The 26,911-nt window shown below is 35.8% G+C and overlaps 1 protein-coding gene across 1 annotated transcript; it reads left to right on the top strand.

Annotated features, from left to right (window-relative positions):
• The first annotated feature begins 5,115 nt into the window (after positions 1-5,115).
• On the top strand, positions 5,116-25,473 carry LOC138317787 (uncharacterized). Its single transcript, XM_069259678.1, has 13 exons — positions 5,116-5,783; positions 10,690-11,240; positions 12,153-12,361; positions 13,020-13,185; positions 13,418-13,644; positions 16,332-16,513; positions 16,810-16,906; positions 17,274-17,457; positions 17,704-17,829; positions 18,133-18,287; positions 21,943-22,642; positions 23,143-23,308; positions 24,553-25,473. The coding sequence occupies exons 2-13, from the start codon at positions 10,700-10,702 to the stop codon at positions 24,722-24,724; spliced, it is 2,925 nt and encodes a 974-aa protein (XP_069115779.1). The 5' UTR covers positions 5,116-5,783; positions 10,690-10,699; the 3' UTR covers positions 24,725-25,473.
• The last annotated feature ends 1,438 nt before the right edge of the window (positions 25,474-26,911 follow it).

The following is a 26,911-nucleotide window of genomic DNA, read 5'->3' as shown; positions in this document are numbered from 1 at the left end:
CATGTTGATTGGTGTGTAGCAGTACATTCGATTTATGTTCATTCGTTGAGCCAATTGGTTGTTAATCTTCTCTTAATACCGGTTCGCGTGTTTCCATGTCTGCACACATTAAAGTGAAGGAAGAAAATAATGCACTAAAATGATCTTTCATCGACTTCCGGAAAGTCTTGAGTTAAGTATTACATTTCGTTATTAATTAGTGTTGGTAGCTTCCGGTTTGTTTATAGTGAATGGTTAGGGTATATAATGCCATGATAAGTTATTTTTATCAATGAAGTGTATACATATATCACGACTCTCACTCCAATAGTAGTATGTTATAACTATGTTACAATGTTATACACCGTTGATAATTCCCATAACACAACATTATCAAATACTTACTTTTTAGATTTCCTAATGCACATTATACAAATACCGTGTTCACATATATTCTTGTTAGCACAACGTGTCACACGGTTGTTTGAGTCAGACTGGACTGATCTGAAGATTGAAAGGTGTGGTCAGGGACTGGCTGACTTGAGGTCTGAAAGGTGTGGCCAGGGACTGAATGGCTTGAGATCTGAAAGGTGTGGTCAGGGACTGACTGACTTGAGGTCTGAAAGGTGTGGTCAGGGACTGACTGACTTGAGATCTGAAAGGTGTAGTCAGGGACTGACTGACTTGAGGTCTGAAAGGTGTGGTCAGGGACTGACTGACTTGAGGTTTGAAAGGTGTGGCAAGGGACTGAATGACTTGAGGTCTGAGGACTGACTTACTTGAGATCTGAAAGGTAAGTCAATTACATTAAGTCTATGGCTATGTTGATGGTAATATTTTACAAAAGCATATAACAGTTCACGTACGCACTGAACACGCGCATCATATGGCATACAATAAAGGACGCCCTTTATAACACTTTGTCAAGCGATACCAATAATGAGGAAAAAAATGAAAAAAAGTTTTTCTGCATTATTTTTATAAAAACGACCATTTACTGACCATTGCTATTCCAATGAATGAAGATTGTTATTTTTCCACCGAAAAATTAACTTTTAACTTATCTGAACAGCTGAGGTATCATCATCGGAAGTAGAAGTTATAATTTTCATAAAATTGCAACCAGATGAGCCGTTTTCGAATAAGCTTGGCTGTTAGTGAAACGTTAAGCCCAAATTAACCTTGTGCCTCTATGTCACATCATATTCGTTTATATGAAATCTGATTGTCATATCCCAATAATGTTTCTCTCCAAATTTGTTATTAAGTCATGCAAACGATAATAAGTAGAATTTGAAGGAAAATGCAATGTTTCCCAGCCCTTCTGTTCATAACATCAGACTGGAGTCACTTATTAGAACAAGATCATCTTCCATGGGCCACCCAAAGATTTTTCATCCGAAATGTGACTACAATACACTCAAGCACAAAGAATAGGATTTTAAATAAGAAATACAGTTTCCCATTTGACAACCCGTCCCCGATGATTAGGACAACCTCGTTTATATCAAATCTAATCGCCTTTCCTTAATTAACATGGAATTAAAAAGAAATGCGTATAGAGCTTGAGAAAAAAAAGTAGCATTTTGAATTAAATAGATGACTAAGGAAAAAAAAGTAGCATTTTGAATTAAATAGATGACTAAGGCGACCTAAATATTATATGGATGGGTTGAAAATAATATAAAAGTACATGTAGATGATACAGTTTACCATATCGTGTGTGGAATGCGAAAAGCAGGCTTGCACCTTTACCTTTACTATCATTTCAGGCATAGTGTCCGTATAAGGACAACTACAAGATACGACGATGTAATAACAAAACGATTGTTATGCAGCTGAACATGTCTAATTAACTACGACTTATTAACTACGTACACAATTCGGATCTACACTGTTGTAGCGGCAGACCCCCCTATCTCATTCACACTTCCTGGTATAATCAAACGTCCCTGAACTTTCCAGGAAATACGAGCCGCAAAACAAATGTTGGCATTCGGGAAAATAGGCAAGGGAACTTCGTCTAAACACTTGTATGCTAATAATTGTCTGTAAGCGAAATCAAATCCATGTGGCATGTAAGAAATAACGAACATTTCGTCAATTGTTTGTTTTGTGTTATTTGTAAGTCTTTTATTGTAATATAGTGTACCTGCTGCTCCTAATTCATCATAAAAGGCGGCTAAATTTAGGATCTTATAATTTCTCTTCTTCGTAGTACGAAGGAAATATGACCAACCGGGGTAAAACAAAAAGTGTTCATGCTACCAGGCTAATAAATAGTTTAATATGCCGGAGAATGCTTTTTTTCTCGCGCAACAATAAGTATCTTCAAAAAGCAACTCTCGTTAGCTTGTAACAGCATATAAACATTACATCACGTGTATTTGTGTTATCTGTGATTTTTATCATAAAAATATTGCTAATTTCCTCGGTCAAAGGCAGACGGAGTCGTCGTTTGCCGTCAATTTTGTTATCCCCCGCCCAACGAAGTTGGCGGGGGATATACAAATGAGTTCTGTCCGTCCGTACGAATGATTTCCGGAGCATAACTCTAAAACCTTAAGAGATTTTTCCACGAAACTTCATACACACATTGGTCTTATGTAGTCTAGTAGTGCCTTTTGCTATTTTTAGGTTTTCATTTTTTGCATTTTTTCCTGTAACCATGGAAACATTGCTGAAAATGGCAGATTTTTGTGTAAGAATCGTTTCCGGAGCACAACTCTAAAACCAGCAGAGATATTTCCATGAAACTTCATAGACACATTGTTCTTATGGTCTAGTAGTGCCTTTTGCTATTTTTAGGTTTTCACTTTTTGTGCTTTTTTCTGTAACCATAGAAACATTGCTGAAAATATCATATTTTTGTAGCAGGTTCATTTCCGGAGCATAACTCTAAAACCAGCAGAGATATTTCCATGAAACTTCATAGACACATTCTTTTTATGGTCTAGTAGTACCTTTTGCTATTTTTAGGTTTTCATTTTTTGCACTTTTTCCGTTACCATGGAAACATTGCTGAAAATATCATGGTAAATGGTAAATGTTACTTTGCAAAACTCCACCCATCTTTGTGTATATAGTCTAATATAAATGTCAAGGCTGTATACCTGATTCAACAATTGCAGCCCCGCTCTACTTTAATTATACTCCATCATTCTTTACCTCAACTTCCTTTTTCCTGTTTTTTTTTCATACACATAAGTCTCCACAATCAAACTTACTTCAGCTTTGATATCTCCATTGGCGGGGGATCTGAATGACTATGTCCTTGTTTTTTTTATCAGAATACCCCGGCGGGTCCGAATCCTGTTACACGAACGACAACTCATGTTTAACGCTCCAGGAGCTCTCGACCATCGAGGGACTGTGATTCAAGTATAATAAGATAAGTCTCTGCCTGTATGGTATTAAACTTAAGCAATTTTCTTGTTAGTTACGTGTGTGCCTATATGCCTCTAACATGGTTTTACTATCAAGTTTTCGTTGCATTTGTGTTGTTCACAACTGTTCATGTTGAATTTGTAATTGTCCATTCATAATATTTCATGATGGAGTTTTACTGAGCTTAAACACGCAATTGATTTTCTGAATGCCATCGATTTAGATTTAGATTTCAATATTAAGTTGTCTTTAACGTGCCGAACTGTGTTAGAAGTTCGCTTCTGAATGTTCAGACATGCTGCGCTAGCTCTGCTGTCGTAGTTTGTTCAGAGCAATAGAAAAAAACGCATGTGTAATATACCTGGCCAAACTGATGGGCCGACAACAAGGTTTCATCCGCACAACACCCCAATCAAATAGGTCCCGAACCGAGGCAATATATATGATGTTCGTTTTATACGAGTCTGTATTATTTGTGTAATTATAACCCAGGTCATGATGTTCGGATAGAGTGAATCATGCTTCACGTTTATGATTATCATAAGTAACCATTATTCAGCAATATACCAAGATCGATGGTGACTGTATCCATCACAACTGAGAAAGATAATAAATGTTTTCATGAAATCACTACGGCATAAATGTAAGAAGCTTTCAACCAGACTTCAAAAATGTAGAAAGAACACCTTCGTATCTTGGAGATGTAGCAATCAAAATTAACTTTATTTAATATAACCTACAATGTGTGCCTAACTCTTATCTAACTTCCAGTTTTATGAAAAATATGCATTATTACGATTTATAGTAGCATAGTCTAGCAAGTTTAAGAATAACAGACTAAACACATTTCAGACACAGTTACTACGTTCCTGGTATCTGGACTTTCAGGTTATCTGATATGTGATATCATTATATTTACATACGTATATATCTTAAATCTTACTTACGAAGTCCTGCTAGAATTTAACTAGTCGCCACAATTATCACGACAAGTTTGTGACTGCAACGTTACGTGAGTAACATAATGTCAGAAATACAATTTAAAGGTGTATGTAACTACACAAAGGTAGCGATTCGCTTATCCGCATACTGTCAATGGTCTGACCGGATGTCGTGATTTACCAGAAATTTCTCGGTAATGAGCGATTTGCGTTATCAGCATTAAGTGCGTAGAAACCAATCCATGGTTGATTATATTCGATCGGGCAAACTCGTGTCACTAAATTGATACTTTACGGCATATTACAGGAATCTGATTCCACAATCGATAGCTAGCCGGCACGTTAAGAAATGATTGATGAGGTGACATTTCCATTTTTAGAGCACAAACATGCCTGCTTTACACGGAAAATTTGACGAGTATATCATAATACGATATAGTATATGAGTTTCACTAATATAACAAGGAGATACAAAACGAATATATTGATAGTAGCTTCTCATTTTTCGGATCTTTGTTGACAAGCTGTCTCCATCAGATACAAAGATTGGACTGTTTTCAGCTGTTTCCATGCCGACATCTGTGACGTAATCATGGTCACACAATGGATGTCATTTATTAGCTTGCAAACATTACTTCGGTTTTGTTGATTATATAGTAACTATTACAGGTGAATGTTTAAATAATAATGAAGCTGTATACTATTACATCTGAAATACAAATTCATGTCCTTACTTCAAATTATTGAATAATCCCGATAGAAAAGCTATTAATAGCATTGATGTATATAATCGTCTTATTTAAAATTGGATTAAGATAACAAAATATTATTATGTTATAAATTTAATTATTTCACTAGTTTGTCTCTACAATTTGGTAAGGAGATAACATCCAATTTGAACTTATTATGATTATTTCGCTCATGTCGGTAATTCAGATACTTTTCTCATCAACTGAAAGTATTTTTCTATCAACTGTGCCATTATAGTTATCCATGTTGAAATGTATTATATGTGCATTGAAATTGTGAAATTAAGTAATAGCCATGAACATAATTAATTTTGTTGGTGTTTATGTAAAAGCATCGATTGCTTTGGACTTTTGGTGTTGCATATAATCCTATGGAAAGCTTTACACCTTTATTACATTAGGTTACGAGATTGCGGCACCAGCTCGCTGCACGACACATCGCCATCAGCTGTAGCAGAATTGTCACTACCTTCCGATCGATCATCCCACATACGCTCGTCTCGGCCGTTACTAGTAACCCAACGCACAACTGTTTACCAATAATGTCAATACTCAACTCTCGTCATTCTTCGTCGGTGCCGAGACTTCACCTGGAGAACAACACAAACGCTTGCAAGAATAGGACTTTGGAAGGTACCAACAGGGTACAGAGACGAAGACAAGTTTGAGGACTACATCTTGTGACGGAACTCTTCTCTTCGAAGATGGACACGTAAACCATTATTGGGTATGTATTTGATATATAGGTCTGTGAGAATGAGACTGAGTAGGAGGCAGATATCGACCGGCGAGCGGATCAATAAGCCGTATTATTGGGAGTAGGCGCAGAGCGGCATTGGGACTATCGCTCAGTGATAATATGTGGTATTAAATACTCTACTCGCCATGTTACAATGCCATATAAATGTTAACGGCCGTCAACTGTGAATGTCACTTAGGTATTCAATTCTAAAATGCGATACATAATCAAATTATGTTCATAATAATTAAACAATGCAAAATGCTACGTCGACAATTTTCAGTAAACCCATACTCCTATAAAATCCAATAGGCTTTTCAAATCTTTTTGTTGGCACCAGCATTCAAAACCTAAGATGAAATTAGTCATCTAACATATTTTCAATATGCTGTACGTTTTATTGCAAAATATTAGAACTCCTCTTAGAATCATTTTGTGGCGATGGTTTATCTTTACTATCATGACCTGTCCCAGTTTTACATATTGTAATGTGTAAATACTGCAATACATTCCATGCGGGGTTATCACGTCCATGCTAGAGAGAAGGAGAGGTACCATGTAGTTGGTCAGAATGAGCTGTATTCTCAAAGGCGAAATGTTGTTGGGTATGACAAATACAACTGTTGGTAATAGGCATCATTTGTATTTTCGGGTATTGTTGTATATAGGGTGTGTGGTGGGGGATTGAAGCGGGGTTATACGCGGTTATGGGCAGATACGTTTAGTATAAGTAGTCTATAGCAAAAGCATTAGCCATAAATACATGTAATCGCAACCACACATCCTCACTGTCTATACCAATTTTTAGATAAGGCTTTGTATTGTGGAGTTCATGTTTGAAAAATCTGAACACCCGTACAATGTATGCTGCCGTAGCGTGATTATAGTTGATAATATCAATGTCATTGGTTCTAACTCGAGTTCAATACAGTTGGGTTTTATTACATTACACTCTAACATTACGGGATCCTGTATCGGGGAATTATACTAAGCTGTTCTGGGGACCGCTTCAGCTTGCCATTAAGACTATTATTTATTGTTAAGAGACACGGACATCCTTACCGTCATCACCATCTTGGCCACGGTCAGCATAAGGACGTATCTGTCCATAATTAAAATAGGGGGTCAGGTTAAAGGACACAAGGTGAATCCGTTAAAATACTCAGCGTATATTAAATAGAGCAATGCTGTATTTTTGAAATACATTAATGATGTATAGAAGAAATTAATGTTCGTGACGGATCATTATCATCAACTTCAATTAAAGGTGTCTAGTTTTGATGGTGGAGGTACAACCGACCTACGGACAGTCAAATACGAAATAAAACCCGTGATAAATGCTACAACGTTAAACAAGAGCAAAGATGCGTGCTATACTTTTTATACATTTGTCCAATAAGACTGATATTTGAAGGTTTGGTTTATTAGGTGTAACAGCCAGTAGTCATTTAACGACGTCCCTTTTCGTATTCAGTACATATGTTTGTGTAATATACGGAGAAAACTATTATCTCCATTTATAGGTAATGTCCTTGTGATAGTGAACTATATGTCTCTTACCATTCCATAACATCTGTATAAAAGAAATGCATCATATTAAATAACATAAACGTATGAACAGAACGTCAACAGAGATCTATAAAAATAATATAATGATACAAATGAGTGTTAAGGCTGAAGAAATTTCATTCAAGAAAACAAAACTCTCCAGCAAAATCATAACTGTTCCTAAATACCAGCAAAATATACAACGAATGTTTTGACGTTGTGAACCATATGTGAATGGTTTGATGTTTGTGATCTCAACAACGTCTCATCGCATTCTTGTTTGTACAAAGATCCCTAAACAGAAAGCATATAGGGCACATAAATAGTTTTGTTAGGAATAACATCAAACTGGACGAATTCTGATGAGAACTCCGGTAACCTAAACCTGACTGTTATCCTGTTAGGAATTGGTTGACGTTTGAGAACTGATTCCATTTAGGAGGACTGTCGCTTACTACAATTCATAAATTGACAGGTCTTCTCAAATTTCTTTTGTATCTGGTTTTACTGTAGTATAAAACAAAGTGGTCAGTTGGTAAACAAGTCCGTTGTTGCGGGTTCATTATCTGCTGGCGATACACTACTCTCGCCCCGAAACACTTTCCATCTTTACAGACTTATGAAAATATTTGGGACTACCTACTTTATCTTTCGTCATGACCAACACGAGTGTGTATTGCGTGATGAGTTAAGTTCCAAGTTTATTTTATAACTGTACCTGTGATGTCCTTTCATAGATGTTGATCACGCCCTGCCACATTGTTATTAAACCAATGACCCATTACCTCTGGTTGTTATCAGGCCCAATGTTTGTTTCTGTGTAGTGTTGGACTAGATCGATAATATCGGATTAATCAATCTGACCAGTATTAATTCAAACATATGTTCTCTATATAGGGAGACACTGCGGTTAATTATCGATCATCTGTCAACGGCCTCATTTCAATCGTCTGCCGACTGTTCTCTCTGGTCGATTTCTACTATGATGTATACAGTCCACCAGTCTTTACAGTCAAAAATTACGTAGACTCTAACACTAGGTACTCTAATCACCTAATGAGATGTTTAAAGGTGATATACATTCACCGCAATGTGATTCATAGATTGTCATCTAATGTGTTTTGTCCATACAAACGTATTATCCATATGCTTGTACATATTTGTTTGTGTATATGTCACCATCACTTAAATTACATAATACTTGGTACTTATTTGTCATTAAGAGGACTTAATATGGCTGCTATATCATCTGATTTTCTTGCTTATCTTGAATCTGAAGTACAAAGTTATGCTGCAGTAAAATAGCGCAATAAAGGGGCAAGAGTTCCACTATAACACGGAGACTCAGCCTTGCAAAACACAGCCATGCACACACCGCAATATATTGAATACACGGGAGACCGTCCATGATTACCCTGGCTGTCAATAGGATGTTAAACCTAATATACCAAACGAATACCACGTGGTTTTGTTTAGGATATCAAATGTTCTATGATACAAAATGGGAATAAAACATGGATTCTAATTCGACTATTATCAGTTGTTCTTTTCAGCGAAAATAAATACACTTTTGGTTTTTATATATCTGTATGTCCGTATATCTGTTGTGTCGACAGTAAAAAAAAGTAACACTAATTATGTCAATGGCGAAAGCTTGTTAATAGGACAATGCAGGTGACCTAGTTACTCATATTAGATAAAATAATTTCAATTTTTCATTTAAAATAAATAATCATATGAAGCCTAATTAGCAGAGGTACATGTATATTGACTAATATGGCTACACACGAGGTAGAACGTAGTAGATCACCAGTACACAAATACTGGTAGCACCAGGCTACACACGAGGTAGAACGTAGTAGATCACCAGTACACAAATACTGGTAGCACCAGGCTATACACGAGGTATAGCGTAGTACATCCCCAGTATACAAATACTGGTAGCACCAGGCTACACACGAGGTATAGCGTAGTACATCCCCAGTATACAAATACTGGTAGCACCAGGCTACACACGAGGTATAGCGTAGTAGATCACCAATACACAAATACTGGTAGCACCAGGCTACACACGAGGTATAGCGTAGTACATCACCAATACACAAATTCTGGTAGCACCAGGACTAATCGTACAAACCTGGCCATTTACGCTCGTGGAAACCCTTTTTTTACTTTGAAAAATGTCGTCTGGGGGAGCGTATGTGATAAGTATTTACTCGGTGTTCAACTCACGGCAAAGGACCAAAAAAAAGTAACCTAACCATCGAAATATGTGATAATTTAATGAACTGAATCCAGGTTTTCGTTTAGATATATATCTGTTTGAATATATGACAACAGTCTCACTTTTCAACCATGATATGACAAACCCGTCTTTACTGTGCGCGAAATACAGGACAAAGTATAATACAATAAAACATCAATTTTGCTTCTACGCATTGGTGAAATACTCTACTGTTCCATGGTCAACTTGTATATTTGGTTTCTTGGCCGTGAGTTGAAACACCGAGCAAATATATATCACATACGCTCCCCCAGACGACATTTTTCTACGTAAAAGTAGTGTTTCCACGAGCGTAAATAGCGTAGCTCGGTTCGTACGATTAGCCCGGTGGGTATGCGAATCACAATCACAAAACGAATTCGGGTTGCGTCCTTTTAGATCACTTAATACAGTTGAACGTTTACAAACATTCACTTTTAACTTAAATGTGCTTCTGTGCTTCCTAGTAATAATACAGTAACTTTCCATCAATACCTACTCTTGCTACACAGGAGATAGGTTGATGTCCCCTGATAGGACAATACAACAGACATATTAACAATGTCTAGTGGACGATTCTCTGTGTAAATGGGAAATCGATATACACTTTATATCAATTATCAGAGCTGTTTCACCTCCCACGCATCGTGACACAGTTTAGTTTACTTCAAAACGTCTGACACAATTTACACTTTTTTTTCGTAAATTTGTCAACACGGAAAAAAGTCGAATCTCGAATCTTTCCTCCACAAGAGATGATAAATTATATTTTCATAAGTACAATATTTGTTATATATTTCAGATGAATAGTTTGGGCACAATTCTACCAACATTTTCCATTTGGTCAACACTTCAGTTTGTAGAAGAACTGGTCCGGGTTGTTCAAATAGAAAATCATTCATTTGGGGGGGAGAGGGGGGTGGTTGGTTGGTTAGTATCGGAGTGAAAGTTCCTTTACATTAGGTTTCTGTGAACAAAGCTCGTAACCTCTTAAAAGACATTTAATGGAAAGGAAAGAGTAATCATGCACTGAACCTTGATCCTGAGAGATGTAGTGTAACAAATGTATGAAATATGTTTCAGATTTGTCAGAATGGAGGAAACAAGGGTTATTTTTAGTAAGAAAGGCCTGAAACGGAACGGCTACGTAACACATGATGGCGTAGATAACAATTACCATGACGTTGACAACAATTATGAGGATTGGGAGAGAGAATACTACTCCGATGAAGATGATGTCTTTATGGAAGGCCCAAAAATGGACAAAGTGTCAGCGTCAAAACCTCTCATGCATCCTAGGCAGAGGCCAAAGGTCAAAAGTCGTACGCCGAACTGTCGATGTCGCAAACAGTTAAAAACCATCTCATGTTTCTTAATTATTGTGTTATCATTAGGATCGCTTATGACATTGATATTATATCTATATAACAAACACCCTGGTAAAACGAAAGATAAGCATGGACCGGGAGTGGATTCATTATCGTCGAATATACCGGAAGTAGTTGGCTGTGATACATTAACCGTAGAAGATGTATGGGTAATGGGATTTCCAAAACTAATAACGGAGTCGGCCTTCCGGTTAGTGGACGTTAACCAGGACGGTGTTCTAGACATCATCTTGGGCTTCGGTACAGGTAAGTCAAACAGACGTGAACAACTGGAACAAGTACACTAACCTGACCTACTAAGTCTTCCGGCCGGGAACGAAATGGTTTCTATGTGTTCTAGTGGAGCACTGCTGCAGTGTTATTGTTATTAAACCAGCCTAACAACAATCATCAATAATATCAATTTTACCGGCCACATGACGTTAATTTCACAATCTGTAGAATTTCTGCTTTGCAAAGACCATCATATTTATATATAAAGCAAATAATATCTTACTGTAACTTAAATTCATTAGGTGTTGTCTATAAGGTAAGGGCATAAATTTGACTCAACAATATGCAAGCAAAGTTGTTAAGAGTAGTTTTCTTCGATTTTACTTTGCTCCACTAGCAGAACAAGGCAACAGTTGTTGCTCTACAGACGACACCATATGCCTACAAGTCTTTTGAGCTACAATATTGCAGATAGTTAAAAGTCTCCAAACAATTCCTCAAAATTCAGCTAAACAAATATTTGTCACTTCCAAATAATGATATTGGCAACAAACAAGTCATAGACGCAAATAAAAAAAACCATATTCATTATTTTATAAGGTACATGTACTTTCATTTAAAGCTGAAGTGCTGTGCCATGTATAGTTCTACTGTTCTAAACATAGTGCTCTACCATTCTCAGCTATACCACTCATCTATACCTCTTAGTTATACCACTAATATATATCTCTTAGCTATCCACTCATACCACTCAGCTATTTATATGGGTGCATCGCTGTTTGTCAAAGCATGTCTATATTATAATTAAAAATATTCCATTTACTCCATCATATGACTCAGTGAAATAAATGTCATCAAAGAAAGCACAAGTCATTGGATGTGTTTTTAGTTTTCAAGTAAGACTGCAAGATTTTCAAATCACATCTAAATGATTTCTCTCCATAGGAGCGGATGGTTATTACCTACCGGACATCGTATGTGATATCTACTTCAATGGCACCCATCCTTGTTTCGGTGGACTGATGGCACTTGAGGGTGCCACCGGCCGCGAACTCTGGCGCCATTATTCACCGCACGAGCTGTTTGGCGTGAACTGTAATGCAGATCTAAATAAGGATGGTGTTCTAGATTGCCTTGCTGGCGGACGCGCTAATGTAAGTACAGATCAACACAGTAAATAGGAAATGTTTGTATTAACGATATATTCAATGGAGTTGAAGATTGAGAATGATTTTTTTAGTTGCAAATTACTAAATCTTCATCATTACCACAATTGAAAAGCGAAAAGCTTCTTATTTCACTTCAGCATAAATTTTTAAAAAATAATTACTTGCAACCCGAAAAATGTCCATGGCACTACGTCCTATATGGAAAGAAATACTGATTGCGCATGCACCAAAGGCAAAATTAAAAAAATATATTATAAATGTATTTGTGTGTCAATTAGACATATATACTATTAACGTGATTAAACTTCAGATATTGATCAAATGAATGGTATCGTGTATGCTCTGTCGGTGATGGAGCGTCTTTAATATGTATTCACAATTTATTACAAAAATCTAGTATCACCTTTAATAGATATACCCTATACAAACCTTCAGGATATTAAAAGGAACTCCTTGTTGGATCGGTTCTGTAAGTGAGCTACCATTACTCATATTCTACTGTGGGTATGGACGAGGTATGATGTAAATCAGTTATTTACACGATAAATTTAGCGGTAGAATATTTGATGTCCTCTCCTTGTATAATATAGTTAACAAGTACACTTTCAGTATTTTGTGACGAGATAATTTTATCGATTGTCAGGCATTCCAGGCCGTGAGTGGAAGGGACGGAACTCTTCTTTGGAACTTTGACTACGGTAAGGAAGACATTATGAACCTGTATACCCCACAGATCATCCGGGACCTAGACGGCGATGAGACCGTCGATATCCTCACGATGCACGGGGGTGACCCCCTGCAGGAACCAGGTCAGTGCGCAGGCGTAAATAGTGAAGCTAACTATAAAACAAAATAGTGTTGGTTTTTGTTGAAAGCCGCATTGTGAAATACTATTTGATCAACGGCACATACTTTTTGTACAAAAATTTATATAGTAACTAAACATATATAATTTAAATGTTTAGCAAAAGTTGTAAATGAAATTGATTTCAAGTCTAATGAGCAATTGTTGTATAATCAAACTTTGTTTTCCATTGTCAGGAAGTAAATACAGATTATCAGCGAGAATTATTTTGTTCAGTGGAAGGACGGGTCAAATAATTAAGAAAATCGGAGTGCCCGATTACCGCGAGTCATATTACTCCCCGCAGCTTTATACGATGGGTGACGGGACGGAAATAGTACTGTTTGGAACAGGGGGCGAAACACACCCGGGGAGTTTGTGGAGCATCACTCTAGATAAATTGTATCGCGGAGATATACACAGTGTATGTTTCTTGTTTGATTGTTTGTTTGCTTAAGGTAACGTCCCATTAAAAGTTAATTTCATTTAAGGACAGCCTCCCCGGTATGTAATTTGTTGCAGATGTAAATGTCGCTGTCTTTTGGGGGGCTGTTGTATAGTCATGTTTTGTCTCCTTACAGCAGTAACATTATTGCCGTTTTAAATTTGTTCGGTGTCGTTGGCGGCGGCATGCTCCAGTGAGATGGCACAATAAAAAGGGCAGGAGTTCCACTATTACTAGGAGACAGAGCAAAACTATACCGCAGTAACCAAAACATAGACATTCTCACGAGACAACTCATTGCGCACATGTGGGAGGGCGTCCTTAAATGACCCGGGGTGTTAATAGAACGTCAAACATAATCAATATAATCAAACCTCAATACCCATGTATCGACATTGTGTGATCTCTATAGTCTGCGGAAGCAAGGTTTTCCAAAGCGGACTTTTATAATTTGATGCTTCTGTTACGCAATAGGGTCCGGCGAAAAAAAAAGTTGTTAATAATCTTTTCAGAAATGTGTTGGTTTTAAAACATATTTATCCAGTTTAATTTAGATGTAACTACGCTAAGAACGCATTCATTAATAGGATTGTAGGTTGTATGTGTGCACAACTGCGCTTCCTCCCCAGTGGGCACACAACATCCGGAGGACGTTTTTATTAGGTCCGATCGCAACGTTGCATTTAGGTTGCAAAAAGGTTGCAAATGAAAGTTTGGGGAACGTTTTTTGACAACGTCCGCCGAATGTTTTCATATAATGTTTTCACAACGTTTGTATGTTACGTTGTTTATTTTCATTATTCTAGTATTTTGAAGTACAATAACAACAAAATATAGTGTTTATATAATATTTTAATGTCTTCTGCTCATCCTGCATGAAATAGGTGCAACAACTTCCACCTAGACTGTTTGTGTAGGAGCCATTTCACGTACTTCCGTGTGGACTTATGTAAGCATTTTCATCTGTAAAAGAAAAACAGAATAAAACATTAAACATCTATTTACTGATTTAGACGATATATTTTTCATGTGCCGGTACGTTATTACATAAATAAAAACACAAATAGGATACAGGCATATCAGGGAATTTACATACTCATAATACTGACTACACACATAGATAAAATAACTTACCGCGATATAATAAACACATTCTTTTAAAAACAAAGTATACGAATCAACAAAGACTTACCTTGAAATATCTGTCGATATCTGGAAGTTATATATCCTGTTTGGATGCTGTCGAGGCTAAGAAATGTTATCCGTGTGAAGCACGTGTGTACACAAAGTTTGAATGAACAAAGAACCGGAAGTGAAAATAACCGCGCAAACACCAAACAAATCTTTACGAGTTTCCACTCCTAGTTTCAAAATCACAATTTATTGGTATAAAAAGACGCTTTATTCTAATGATTTTAATTTTTTGTTTTAAATAGTTGATACCGACCCCTAGCGGATAAACTTTAAAATGAAAGGGCGGTAACACAACTCTTTAATCATAACTCGGTAGTTTACATATTTGACGTAATAATCGGTATGTAAACTTGGTATTTATAATTATACTTTTTGTTTTGTTTTCATCTATTCAATTAATACCTATAGTATCTGTAATTCAAAAAATAAAACTATTTACAAGTACAAAAAATGATTAATTATTTTTTATTAGTTAATAATTATTGAAAAAAATATAAGGCCTACTTGTATGTATCACTATTTGAATAGATTCATTCGCTTCCTTTAAAAGTTGTTTCCAACAATAATACTTTTTGAAATATATTACATTATTGTCAAAGTTTTTTTCCTAACCATATAAAAACATTCTCAGTATGTCAAATGCTAATGTCGTGAGGACGTTTGGAGAAAAACATTCTCACAACATTGTCAGAATGTCCCCGACGTCGCAACCTAAATAAAACGTTGCCAAAATGTTGGCCGGTTGTATGTGTGCACAACTGCGCTTCGTCTGGTTTACACTTTTACAGGATACTACGTTGATTTATGTTCAACATTACAAAGTGCATTTGTTTCCGTCAAAAATCTTTCTACATATTGACCTTTCTCATAGACAATATAAAATCGATGTGTATAGATGACATGGAATGCATCGAGATATTGCTGTATATGTACTTGTAGCTAAGGGATCCTTATTAAATGAAACAAAATGAGAATAAACTTTATCGGAACCAATTGATATGAATTGCAGATTATAATATTTTGAAGTGTAACTACATATATAAAAAATAATGGAATAGTCGTTTTTGGTTTTTATTAGATGTGTCAGGAAATAAACAAAAAGTCTATGTTGTTTGCAATTTCTTAGAGAAAATTATCAATAATACATATGACGTTTTTCTTATTGGGCAGCGAGCAGTGATAATGATAAATGTCACCTATTTTCTTTTATCGTTCTGCATGCCATTGCCTGTTAATATATATATATCGGTATCATTGCCTACATGATTATAGTCTTAGTACAATGATATCAGTAAATTCTAGCACCAACAGTACCCATAAGCTTCGGAAAACCGATCTTCCGGAGGCTATACAGGTGGCACTTGCTTTTTTCCCCACGCTTCGCCGATTAATTCTTGAATTGATGTACAAAACACACGAGTGCTGCGCTTGTATATATACAATTGTAATTATAACTTCACTTCCTTTTCCAGGCCCGCCTTGTATACACGGATAAGTATAAAGGGATTATGACTCCACCCGTTTTATTAGATTTGACGGGAGATGGAGTTGATGATATCATTATGGCGATGTTTAACTCCTCTGTTATGGCGATCGATGGTGTCACCTACAGTGTTCTTTGGAACAAATCATTTCCGTCGTCCGAGTCATACAAGTAAGGTCAAAAAGTCCAAATGAGGAACAAAAGCAGCATTATCAATTTTCAAAAGTGTTGTTGTCTATGTAAATTTATCAAATACAATGCTAAAATTCCTAAGCAATATCTTTATAGTATAAGTACAAAAATAATACTTGTCCACAAATAATTAATAGCCAACCTTTACCGTTTATCTGGTCAAATTACGAAGCGACAATGTATTACGTAAGCCGTCAAGGACGGCATAAAGAAAAGTAATATTAGCGGCAACGAGATGATATTCACACCTGATTAGTTTTTTTGTTTGTTTGCAGTACACCAGCTGCAGGATACTATAATGAAGACAATGTACCCGACTTTATGGTGAAGTACGCACACGGTCCTGGATTTCCTATCTACTTCCGATCTCAGGTACGTCATTTCCGGTTCATTTCGGAACTGTTACTGGGGCAAACAGGTAGACGAATCAGTAAAATTAGGATTGCCTATTTCACGCCAGTGTTAATCCAAAGAACATCAACCAGTTGACAATCAGCATAATGCATACCTATATTGACGTCACAAGGAGCTCAATGTAGTAACAGAGAAATAACACGTACCTGTCTCAGTCGTTCCAACCGTGAAGTAACAATACAAATATGATTTTAACTGACTTTTATTTTACTTTGGTATAGTACATGTAGCGTAATGATATTCAACAATTAGATAGAGTTGTAAGGAGTATATTGTGGATGAAAAAAAATCAAAACTTCTCTGTACTTTCTACTGAATGTTTTAGACGACAATTTTAGACGGGCGAACTGGAAAACCCCTTCTTGAACAGCCTCTGTGGGATACTATAGGGGCCCAGTCGTCTCCGCTCACTGTCAGCATGGAAGGAACCGGAAATGACTTGTTTGTTTACTGGGTATCGGATTGTCTTGGTCACGAGGGACAAGGCGGGGAATTTAAATTCGTCGAGGGTTTGTACTTTGTTTGACAATTTAAGTAATTTCTTTTTCATCCGGATATGTGTGAACATACTATGATAATATTTGATTGAAATGGTAAAATAAATAGTCGCTATATAAAAAAATATTTCTAGCTGAATGATTAAATCACTTTATTTCACACTTTAAAAACTTTTATCAGCAATAGATATCAAATGATAAATAAACAGTGTCATGTGGAAAAACAAAATATTCTAAGTTTGAAAAGTTATTTTATAGGCACTAACGTTCACGAACAGTCTAGAGCAGACTTCTGCCGCCTACGCTTTAAATCTCAGGGTTACAGCAAAATATTGGCATTGAGTCGGAATATCAAACAACCGGGTCAGACAGTGTACTACTCAGGTAAGCAATGATCACATGACTTATTATCAATTTATTCCCACCACATGTTCAAGATATTTCGTTCAAAACTTTGTTTGTGAAGAGAAGAAAAATTAAACATATTTATATTAAAATCGGAACAAACAAATGTCAAGGACAAAACATTTCTACATCCTTCTGAATACCTATCAGAAGAATTTTTTCGGCTAAATATTATGTTATCAATAAAAGTCCTGATTGGTTTTGAAAATATATGAAATCGTCCATCATAAATAGTACAGTTAATTCGAATTCATTAAAATGTTGGTTTTTTTTTCGTTTCAGTCGAGCGGAAGGATATAGAAAGGAGTAAATGGATCAATACTTCCGCCGAGGCACTAGATTATCTCCGATCACATCCGGAACGGCTTCAGAGTTATATAGACCTCCAGGAGGAATCGCGGCAGGCGGAGATGGAAAGACCTGGGAATAAGTACAAGGTGAGAACTACACAATGTCTGTTAGCATCAAAGGTAATACCATTGCCACTGGAATCTGGATGCATGGTCAATCGAAACAATGGTGGTCGACCAGTCGACAAAATTAATTGCATTGGAAATGTTTGTCAAAATCTTATTGAGTCCAAATTAAAGATGTTGGTATATTCGTTGTAAAGACTAAATACAAAAGACAGCCTGTTTTTGGTTAAAGGAAATGGCTACTGTAGAAAAAAAGTAGATACAGGAAATGGTCACTGTCAATATTACATACAGGAAATGATCAATGTCAATAATAGATACAGGGACTAATCAATGTTAGTAACAGATACAGGAAATAGTCACTGTAAATAATAGATACATGAAATGGTCACTGTTAATAATAGATACAAGGAATAGTCACTCTCAGTAACAGATAAAGGAAATGATAAATGTTAATAATAGATACAGGAATTCGTCATTGTCTATAACAGATACAGGAATTCGTTACTGTACATAACAGATACAGGAATTCGTTACTGTACATAACAGATACAGGAATTCGTTACTGTACATAACAGATACAGGAATTCGTTACTGTACATAACAGATACAGGAATTCGTTACTGTACATAACAGATACAGGAATTCGTCATTGTCCATAACAGATACAGGAATTCGTTACTGTACATAACAGATACAGGAATTCGTTACTGTACATAACAGATACAGGAATTCGTTACTGTACATAACAGATACAGGAATTCGTTACTGTACATAACAGATACAGGAATTCGTTACTGTACATAACAGATACAGGAATTCGTCATTGTCCATAACAGATACAGGAATTCGTTACTGTACATAACAGATACAGGAATTCGTTACTGTACATAACAGATACAGGAATTCGTTACTGTACATAACAGATACAGGAATTCGTTACTGTACATAACAGATACAGGAATTCGTTACTGTACATAACAGATACAGGAATTCGTCATTGTCCATAACAGATACAGGAATTCGTTACTGTACATAACAGATACAGGAATTCGTTACTGTACATAACAGATACAGGAATTCGTTACTGTACATAACAGATACAGGAATTCGTTACTGTACATAACAGATACAGGAATTCGTTACTGTACATAACAGATACAGGAATTCGTCATTGTCCATAACAGATACAGGAATTCGTTACTGTACATAACAGATACAGGAATTCGTTACTGTACATAACAGATACAGGAATTCGTTACTGTACATAACAGATACAGAAATTCGTTACTGTACATAACAGATACAGGAATTCGTTACTGTACATAACAGATACAGGAATTCGTCATTGTCTATAACAGATACAGGAATTCGTTACTGTACATAACAGATACAGGAATTCGTTACTGTACATAACAGATACAGGAATTCGTTACTGTACATAACAGATACAGGAATTTTTGCATATTGGTGTGATACAGGAATTCGTTACTGTCGTTACTGTACATAACAGATACAGGAATTTTTGCATATTGGTGTGAAAAGTATTTAGGGATATTTTCACCCGAATGAAACATTTTAGCTATACCAAAACGAAATGATCGATATAGACTTTTTAGGTCACCTGAGACAAAGTCTCAAGTGACCTATTCTAATCGCCTTTTGTCCGTCGTCGTGCGTTGTACATTTGTATGTCTGTAAACAATTTACATTTTCGACTTCTTCTCCAAAACTGCTGAAGCAATTTCAATGAAATTTTGCACAAACCTTCTAAGGCATAAGGCCAATCACAATTGTGAGTTATATGGTCCCCACCCCCCAGGGGGCTGTGTGAGGGGCCAAAAGGGGTAAAATTGAGTAAAATTTCAAAAACCTTCTTTTCTACTCACAGATGTGGTAGAATCAAATACTCTTCATAGATAGAAAGGTCTTAAGGTCCTTTACAAAAATTGTGAATTATATGACCCTGGGGTCTCTAGTTTCCCCCTGGGGAGGAGGTTAAGTTTACTATAGTTTATATTGGGAAAACACATTTTTGATCATTATTTGGTCATTTGTAATAGGAAATGAGTCAAATGTTGTCAGAATTATCAGTATGAGATGGCCATCTAATCATATTAACAAATTTTCTATGACTGACCCCCAGGGGCCTTAGGGGCGGGGTAAAAAGGGGTCAAATAGGCTAAAACTTCAAAAATCTTCTTCTGAAATTAGAATCAAATACTTTTCATAGATAGAAAGGTCTTAATGTTCTTTACAAAAATGTAAATTATATGACTCCGGGGTCTCAAGTTTCCCTCTGGGGAGGGCGTCAAATTTACTATAGTTTATATAGGGAAAACACATTTATGAACATTTTTTGCTCAATTTTCATTGGAAACGAGTCAAACTTGGTAAGAATTATTAGCCTGAGATAGTATTTTAACATCATATCCATAATGGTCCAGGCCGACCCCCTGGGGGCAGAGGAGCGGGGCCGAAAAAGGTAAAATAGGCTAAAACTTCAAAAATCTTCTTCTAAAATTCTGGAAATGGTAGCACCAAATACACATTATAGATGAAAAGGTTTTAAAGTGTGTTTTATAAAATTGGTAAATCATATGACCCTGGGGTCTCACGTTTCCCCTTAGGCAGGGGGTCAAGTTTACAATAGCTTATGTAGGAAAAACACATTAATGAGCATTTCTTGCTCAATTTGAATTGGAAATGAGTCAAACTTGGTAAGAATTATTAGCCTGAGATAGCATTTTAATATCATATCCATATTGGTCCTTGCCGACCCCCTGGGGGCAGAGGGGCGCGGCTAAAAAAAGGGTCAATAGACTAAAACTTCAAAAATCTTCTAAAATTCTGGAAATAGTAGAATCAAATTATGATAGATGGAAAGGTCTTAAGGTGTTTTATAAAAATTATGAATTATATAACCTTGGGGTCTCACGTTATCCCCTGGGGAGGGGTTAAGTTTACTTTAGTTTATATAGGAAAAACATATTTGTGAACATTAGTTGTCCAATTTTCATAGGAAAGTAGTCAAACTTAATTAGAATTATTCATATCAGTCCTCGATAACACCCTGGGGGACCAGAGGGGCAGGACCAAGCAGGGTCAAATGATTAAGATTTCAAAAAATACTTCTAACTTCACAGGTTTGATGGAAGCAAATACTCTTCATAGTCTTAAAAGTCAAATTTATAAATCACTGACTAACTTCAAGGCCCAGCATATAGTGTTTATATGTCTTTAATTTGTTTAGTTATATATTCTACCTCAGGTGACCGTTAAGGCCCATGGGCCTCTTATTTATATAAATGATATTGTAATGATAGTCACCGTCAAAAAGGGATACTGGAAAATGTCATTGGATATACAAACTACAGGAAATGACCATTGACAATTACACAAAAAATTCAAAAAAATATTTGAAAGATATTTTTCAGATATGTGAGAAAATGTAAAATGAAAAAAAAATGAAAAATGTAATACGCATTCAAAGCTCAGTTCATTTAAAAGGATTTTTAACTGTTCTCAGATTAAAATGTGATCTTAGTCAGTTTACATAATAATATATCTTTGTGTAAACATAACAGGATGTTTTCGTCATGACGGATCCACCCAAAAGAACAGAAATAGAACAACAGTATACTAAAATTATCCTTTCATTTCATTTTCGGCGTAGGATGCAGATATGCTTCGTCAAACTGAGGGAGAGTATATTTATGACCCGCCATCATCACAGCGACTGAGGACAACGTCAAAGAAAGGACCGCCAGTTAAATATAGACCTTCATATCCGTCTGCTACCATTAGAGAACAGGCGGCCGGAAGTTACATTGATCCAGGCCTTTATGACGATATCAGTGACGTCATACAAAATGATCCGAATGAGGATTATACAGACGATCCTTATTATGAAAAATCGTACAAGAATGGTTATCATGGTTATGAGCGTCCACGTTTCAGATCACGTGAGAGAGCAAACAATCGACAGGAATCAAATCAAGATTTAGATAAAATAGCTCATATGAGAAATCGACGAATAACAAGAGAGGTTTTAAATAAAGTATTGAAAAAGAAAATCAATAATATCAATTATAAAGCAAGTGCAGCAGACTTTAAGAAAACCAAAAATAGTCACAGGAAACGAAAACGTCGTCATATTGGACCACATGACGAAGATGGCCTCCAGCGTTTGTTGTCAACAGGAACACTCGCTCCAACAACCCTACCTCCAAACCATCCAGACTTTAACCATTCCATAGACTTATTGTTTGCTACTTATTGGTTCTTCCCAGCTAAAACACAAGTAATTCTTCCATCAGACCAAAAATGCATCGATGTTAAAATGGCAAAAGAAAAGATCCGATTTAGTCCAACAAGTAAGTTTAATTTCTTAATTAGAAGTATTAACATTATATTAACAATTGGCATAAAAATGATATTTTTGAAAGCAGTCATTCGCGGTAAAGTGATGAAAGAAACATCACAATTGTTAGGTAATTTGGCCGGAAGGGCCGGTAAGCGTATGCATAACGAATTTGTCATACTGCAAAACGTTGTCGACCCATTAAGTATAAAAACGTCTACTAGCTGCTGTTGAGTAAAATAAGCCTGCTGAGTACACTCGGGAGTTATTTGGCGCCATTTGAATTCTTTGTCGATTCTGAAGTTGTTTTATACATTATGATGAGAGCTGTTTCCTATTTAAAATGAAACTGGCCATCGATTTGACGACATTTAATTTGCTTTAAGATTTTTTGTGTGAAACTGTAGCAAAGACTTTTTCGAAGTGCTTATAAATTTAATCTGAATCGTCTCATTCGAAACGGGTTCTTATTCAATACCAAATTATTTGTTAAGCGATTGTTTTATTTAACAGGCAAGTATTACGGACTCGACCATGACAAGTACCAACATGTTATTACACAAGAGTGTTTGCAGGCTTCCGGTCATGCACATGCAGACGAACATTCACATGCTACATTTCAAAGTCTGGAGACATTCAATCCTTACAAAATCAACATGGGCCAAATGACCGTCTACAGGTAATCTCATTCACTATTGTTTCCGTATTTACAAACGTCCTACGATATTTGTCTGAAGATTTAAAATTTAATACCATCATGGAAATCATAAAATCATGAAACACTATTATTCTAAAAAAAAATCCAGGAATGCTTAACAACATCAGAAGAAATAACATAATTCAATGTCACACTTGAACGAGTTATATAGTAACAAGCAAATTCGTTGAATTTGAGGTTAGGTTTAACCTTGGTTGAAACATGCCATGGCAATCGAACTTGGCCAAACCCTTAAGGCATTTGACCTTGTTACCAAGTTTGAAGAAAATCGGTTAATATTTATAAGTTATTGCAGGAAAATGGCGGTAAATGACCTTATTTATTAAATCAAAGGGCAATAACTCTGCTAAATAAGGTCCGTCGCAAGTGGTGATCGAACTTGGCCGAGCCCCTAAAACATTTAACTTTGTTACCAAGTTTGTTGAAATTAGGTTTATATTTATTACAGTTATTGTACGGAAATGGCAGAAAATGACTTTTTAAATTAAGCAAAGGGCTATAACTCCATTAAATAAGGTCTGTTGAAAGTCGCGATCGAACTTGGCCTTAAAGCATTTGAACCTTGTTACTAAGTTTGAAGAAAATCGGTTTACATTTGTTACACTTATTGCACGGAAATGACAGAAAATGACGTGTTTAGTAATTCAAAGGATAATAACTCCGCTAAATAAGGTCCATCGACAGTCGCGATCGCACTTGGTCGAGCCCTTAAGGCATTTAACCTTGTCACCAAATTTGAAGAAAATCTGTTTACATTTGTTACAGTTATTAGACGGAAACAAAGTGTTACAGACAGACGGACGGACAAATCCAAATTAATATACTCGTTTCGGAGAAAGCAGGGGATAAGAAAGTATATTGCAATCATGGTCATGCGAGATTGAAGGACTATTTTCGTAATCAATTAAGTATATCAAAGGACTAGAAGCACACTGGACCACGGTAGTCCAAAAGATTAACACGTTTAACTAATCATTACTCGTGTGTTTTGGCGATCAAACATCATTTAAAGGGTTAGGTAGATTTGATGACTACGGCTCAGATTCAATCAAAGGATCCTACGTGACAATTTAAAGATCCCAGTCCTCCGCAGTATCTGGCCAAGACATTTCAAATGCAAATTAATAATTAAACTTTGACATATATGTCCAAGAACTTAAAACCCACATCTCTTCATACATATTGATATTATTTGTTGTTGACAGACTCCGGCTGACATGTAAATGTAGCAGTATCTCTAACAACAGTACAACAAAGAGATGCGGCCGGACCTTACCGTATAGTCAGCAGCAGTGGTCAGCCTACATGGGGAGTAAAGGAGATAGTCATTGGAAACCAAGGCATGACGGGGAAAAGATCAATAGATATGGAGAGTAAGGGGGATAATCACTGGACACAGAGATATTAAAGATAAACTACATCAGCTGTAAGGGGGTTAAATCACTAGATCGAGATATCAGGATGCATGGGCATTAAAAATGTAATATGAAGAAACCTGATGAAACATTCATAATCAGTATAAGCTTTAACACACTGATACATATATATGTTATTAAAATCATTTATATTGTCTCTTGATAATAATGCAAAATAATGCATAAAAAGCTAAAGCGTTCTGCAAAATAAAATACATTATTTAGTCTTGCGATTACAACAGAGTGGCACCATTTTTACTAAGAAAAGCATAAAAACAATAGTTCAGTTAAATGTTTAGAAGCTCATATATCCTACATTCATTTATATCTATATGCAGAGTTGAAAAGCCACTGGAATCCATCCCTAAGTAGCAGCTCCAAGACTAGATAGGACACATCACAAAAGAAAAACATTTAACAAAACCATTTGTTGTTTTTCTTTATAACTTTTGTGAAAATCATATACACCATAGAGAATATTGCATAAAATAATCTAGAAAATACTGTCGCAAATTATATTTGTATAATACATATATGTACGAAGCGTGTAAGGTGTCAGGTTATCAACAGATACGATACAACGTAACAAACGCGACAATATGCAGTTATTGTACCATGTGAGACATGTCTGCATGTATTATACAGTGTAATCAATTTATTTTGCGACTTTCATTATATGTTCACGCATATTTATTAAAGCATTTATTTTCCGAAAAAGTGTTGTTTTGTTTTTTGTAAAAGTCAATTCACAAGAGTTATATCATTCGTTTAACTCAATCGATACTTTTTCATAGTAAGCGATTATTTTCGTAACAAATACAAATTAAAAAGTTCAAACGGTGCAACTGTGAAATAGTAACTATTATATGTGTTTTAGGAGACGTGCACGCATCATTAGTTTTTAGTGTTGTTTAAACATTTGAGACTCACAGATACAAGGTATATTTAACGTCACATATTACAAATAAACACAGGGGTGTAAAAATGCACTTACCCAACATTAGCTCTATTTCGGTAAATAAAATCATGAAAATTAACATTTTAACATCGGTATGAAGATTAACAATTATCACACAGAACATTAATAATGCACACACAAAAATAAGATACATGAATTAAGAAACAGAACAACATTATAATATTATCACAGATACGTATAGCAATTTGCAAGAAGCTGTGAAAATAATCATCTGTATATCACACAAATGCTACTGAAAAAGATCATACACTACAGGAGAAAATATTGTGTGTACATATCTTTATATGTAAAAATTGATATGTATGATAACATAGCATATGTTACAAGCAGTTGTTAACTTTTTCTATAAAATGAAAGAAAGCATACAATAGAAAAAACAATGTACATACCGTTATGTTGCAAGTTCCATTAGATAAATAACTATAATAAATGCTGTTTTGAAGGAAATTCCGACGAATATTTCAAGTTTGATAGGGCAAATGGAGGACCAGCCGTCAGTAATAGCCCAGATCTGTACTGCAGCTAAGCGCCCAAGGTCTGACCTGGAGGTTTTCCTAGAACTACACCTGGCCGAAGAGTTGTCATTTATGTCAAGTGGAATCGTAGTATGTGTAAGCAGGGATCCAAATGTTGTTTTTTTCTTGTCGCTAGTGTGGCTCCTAGGCCGAAAAAAAAATCAGGCGTCAACTATAACGTTGGTAGCCTGGTATTTTTGTTGACATTACTTTATATTAGTATAGTGAGAATGCATATAATGTATGGGGGTAGATGCAAATGCAATCCACGAAATTACCTAGATATATGAAAAGAAATCATTTTTGGCAACAGACATAGTAAAAACGGGAAATATTCCTTCTTATTTCCAAGGTGGGTTAAAGATAAACTATTGACAATCGACGATGTAATCAATGATTCTGGGAAAATCTGTGAGAAATGTATTTTGAACAAGCTGACCTCGTAACAGAACTGGATGTCACAGCTTATTATGTTAAAAAAATCAATTCCAAAGTGGTGGTTACAGGAACTCCAATCTAATTTTTCTATTAATTCAACAATCACGCATGACGCTTTGAAACTGCAAATAACGACTGAGAGTAGACAGTGTATTCCTCTTGAAAAACTCACCAATAAAGTAATTTAAGACTTATTAGTAAAGAATAAGAAAATTTA

This window comes from Argopecten irradians, chromosome 3, assembly GCF_041381155.1.
Source record: "Argopecten irradians isolate NY chromosome 3, Ai_NY, whole genome shotgun sequence".
Classification (NCBI taxonomy): domain Eukaryota; kingdom Metazoa; phylum Mollusca; class Bivalvia; order Pectinida; family Pectinidae; genus Argopecten; species Argopecten irradians.
Note: the sequence above shows the minus strand (reverse complement) of the source record. Positions and strands in the feature narration are given on the sequence as shown.

Excerpts from the sequence above, each read along its gene's own strand:
- LOC138317787 (XM_069259678.1), top strand. The coding sequence starts at position 10,700 with ATGGAGGAAACAAGGGTTATTTTTAGTAAGAAAGGCCTGAAACGGAAC. Across the intron at positions 16,907-17,273 it reads CTATCTACTTCCGATCTCAG|ACGACAATTTTAGACGGGCG; the intron begins GTACGTCATTTC and ends TGAATGTTTTAG. Across the intron at positions 18,288-21,942 it reads GACCTGGGAATAAGTACAAG|GATGCAGATATGCTTCGTCA; the intron begins GTGAGAACTACA and ends TTTTCGGCGTAG.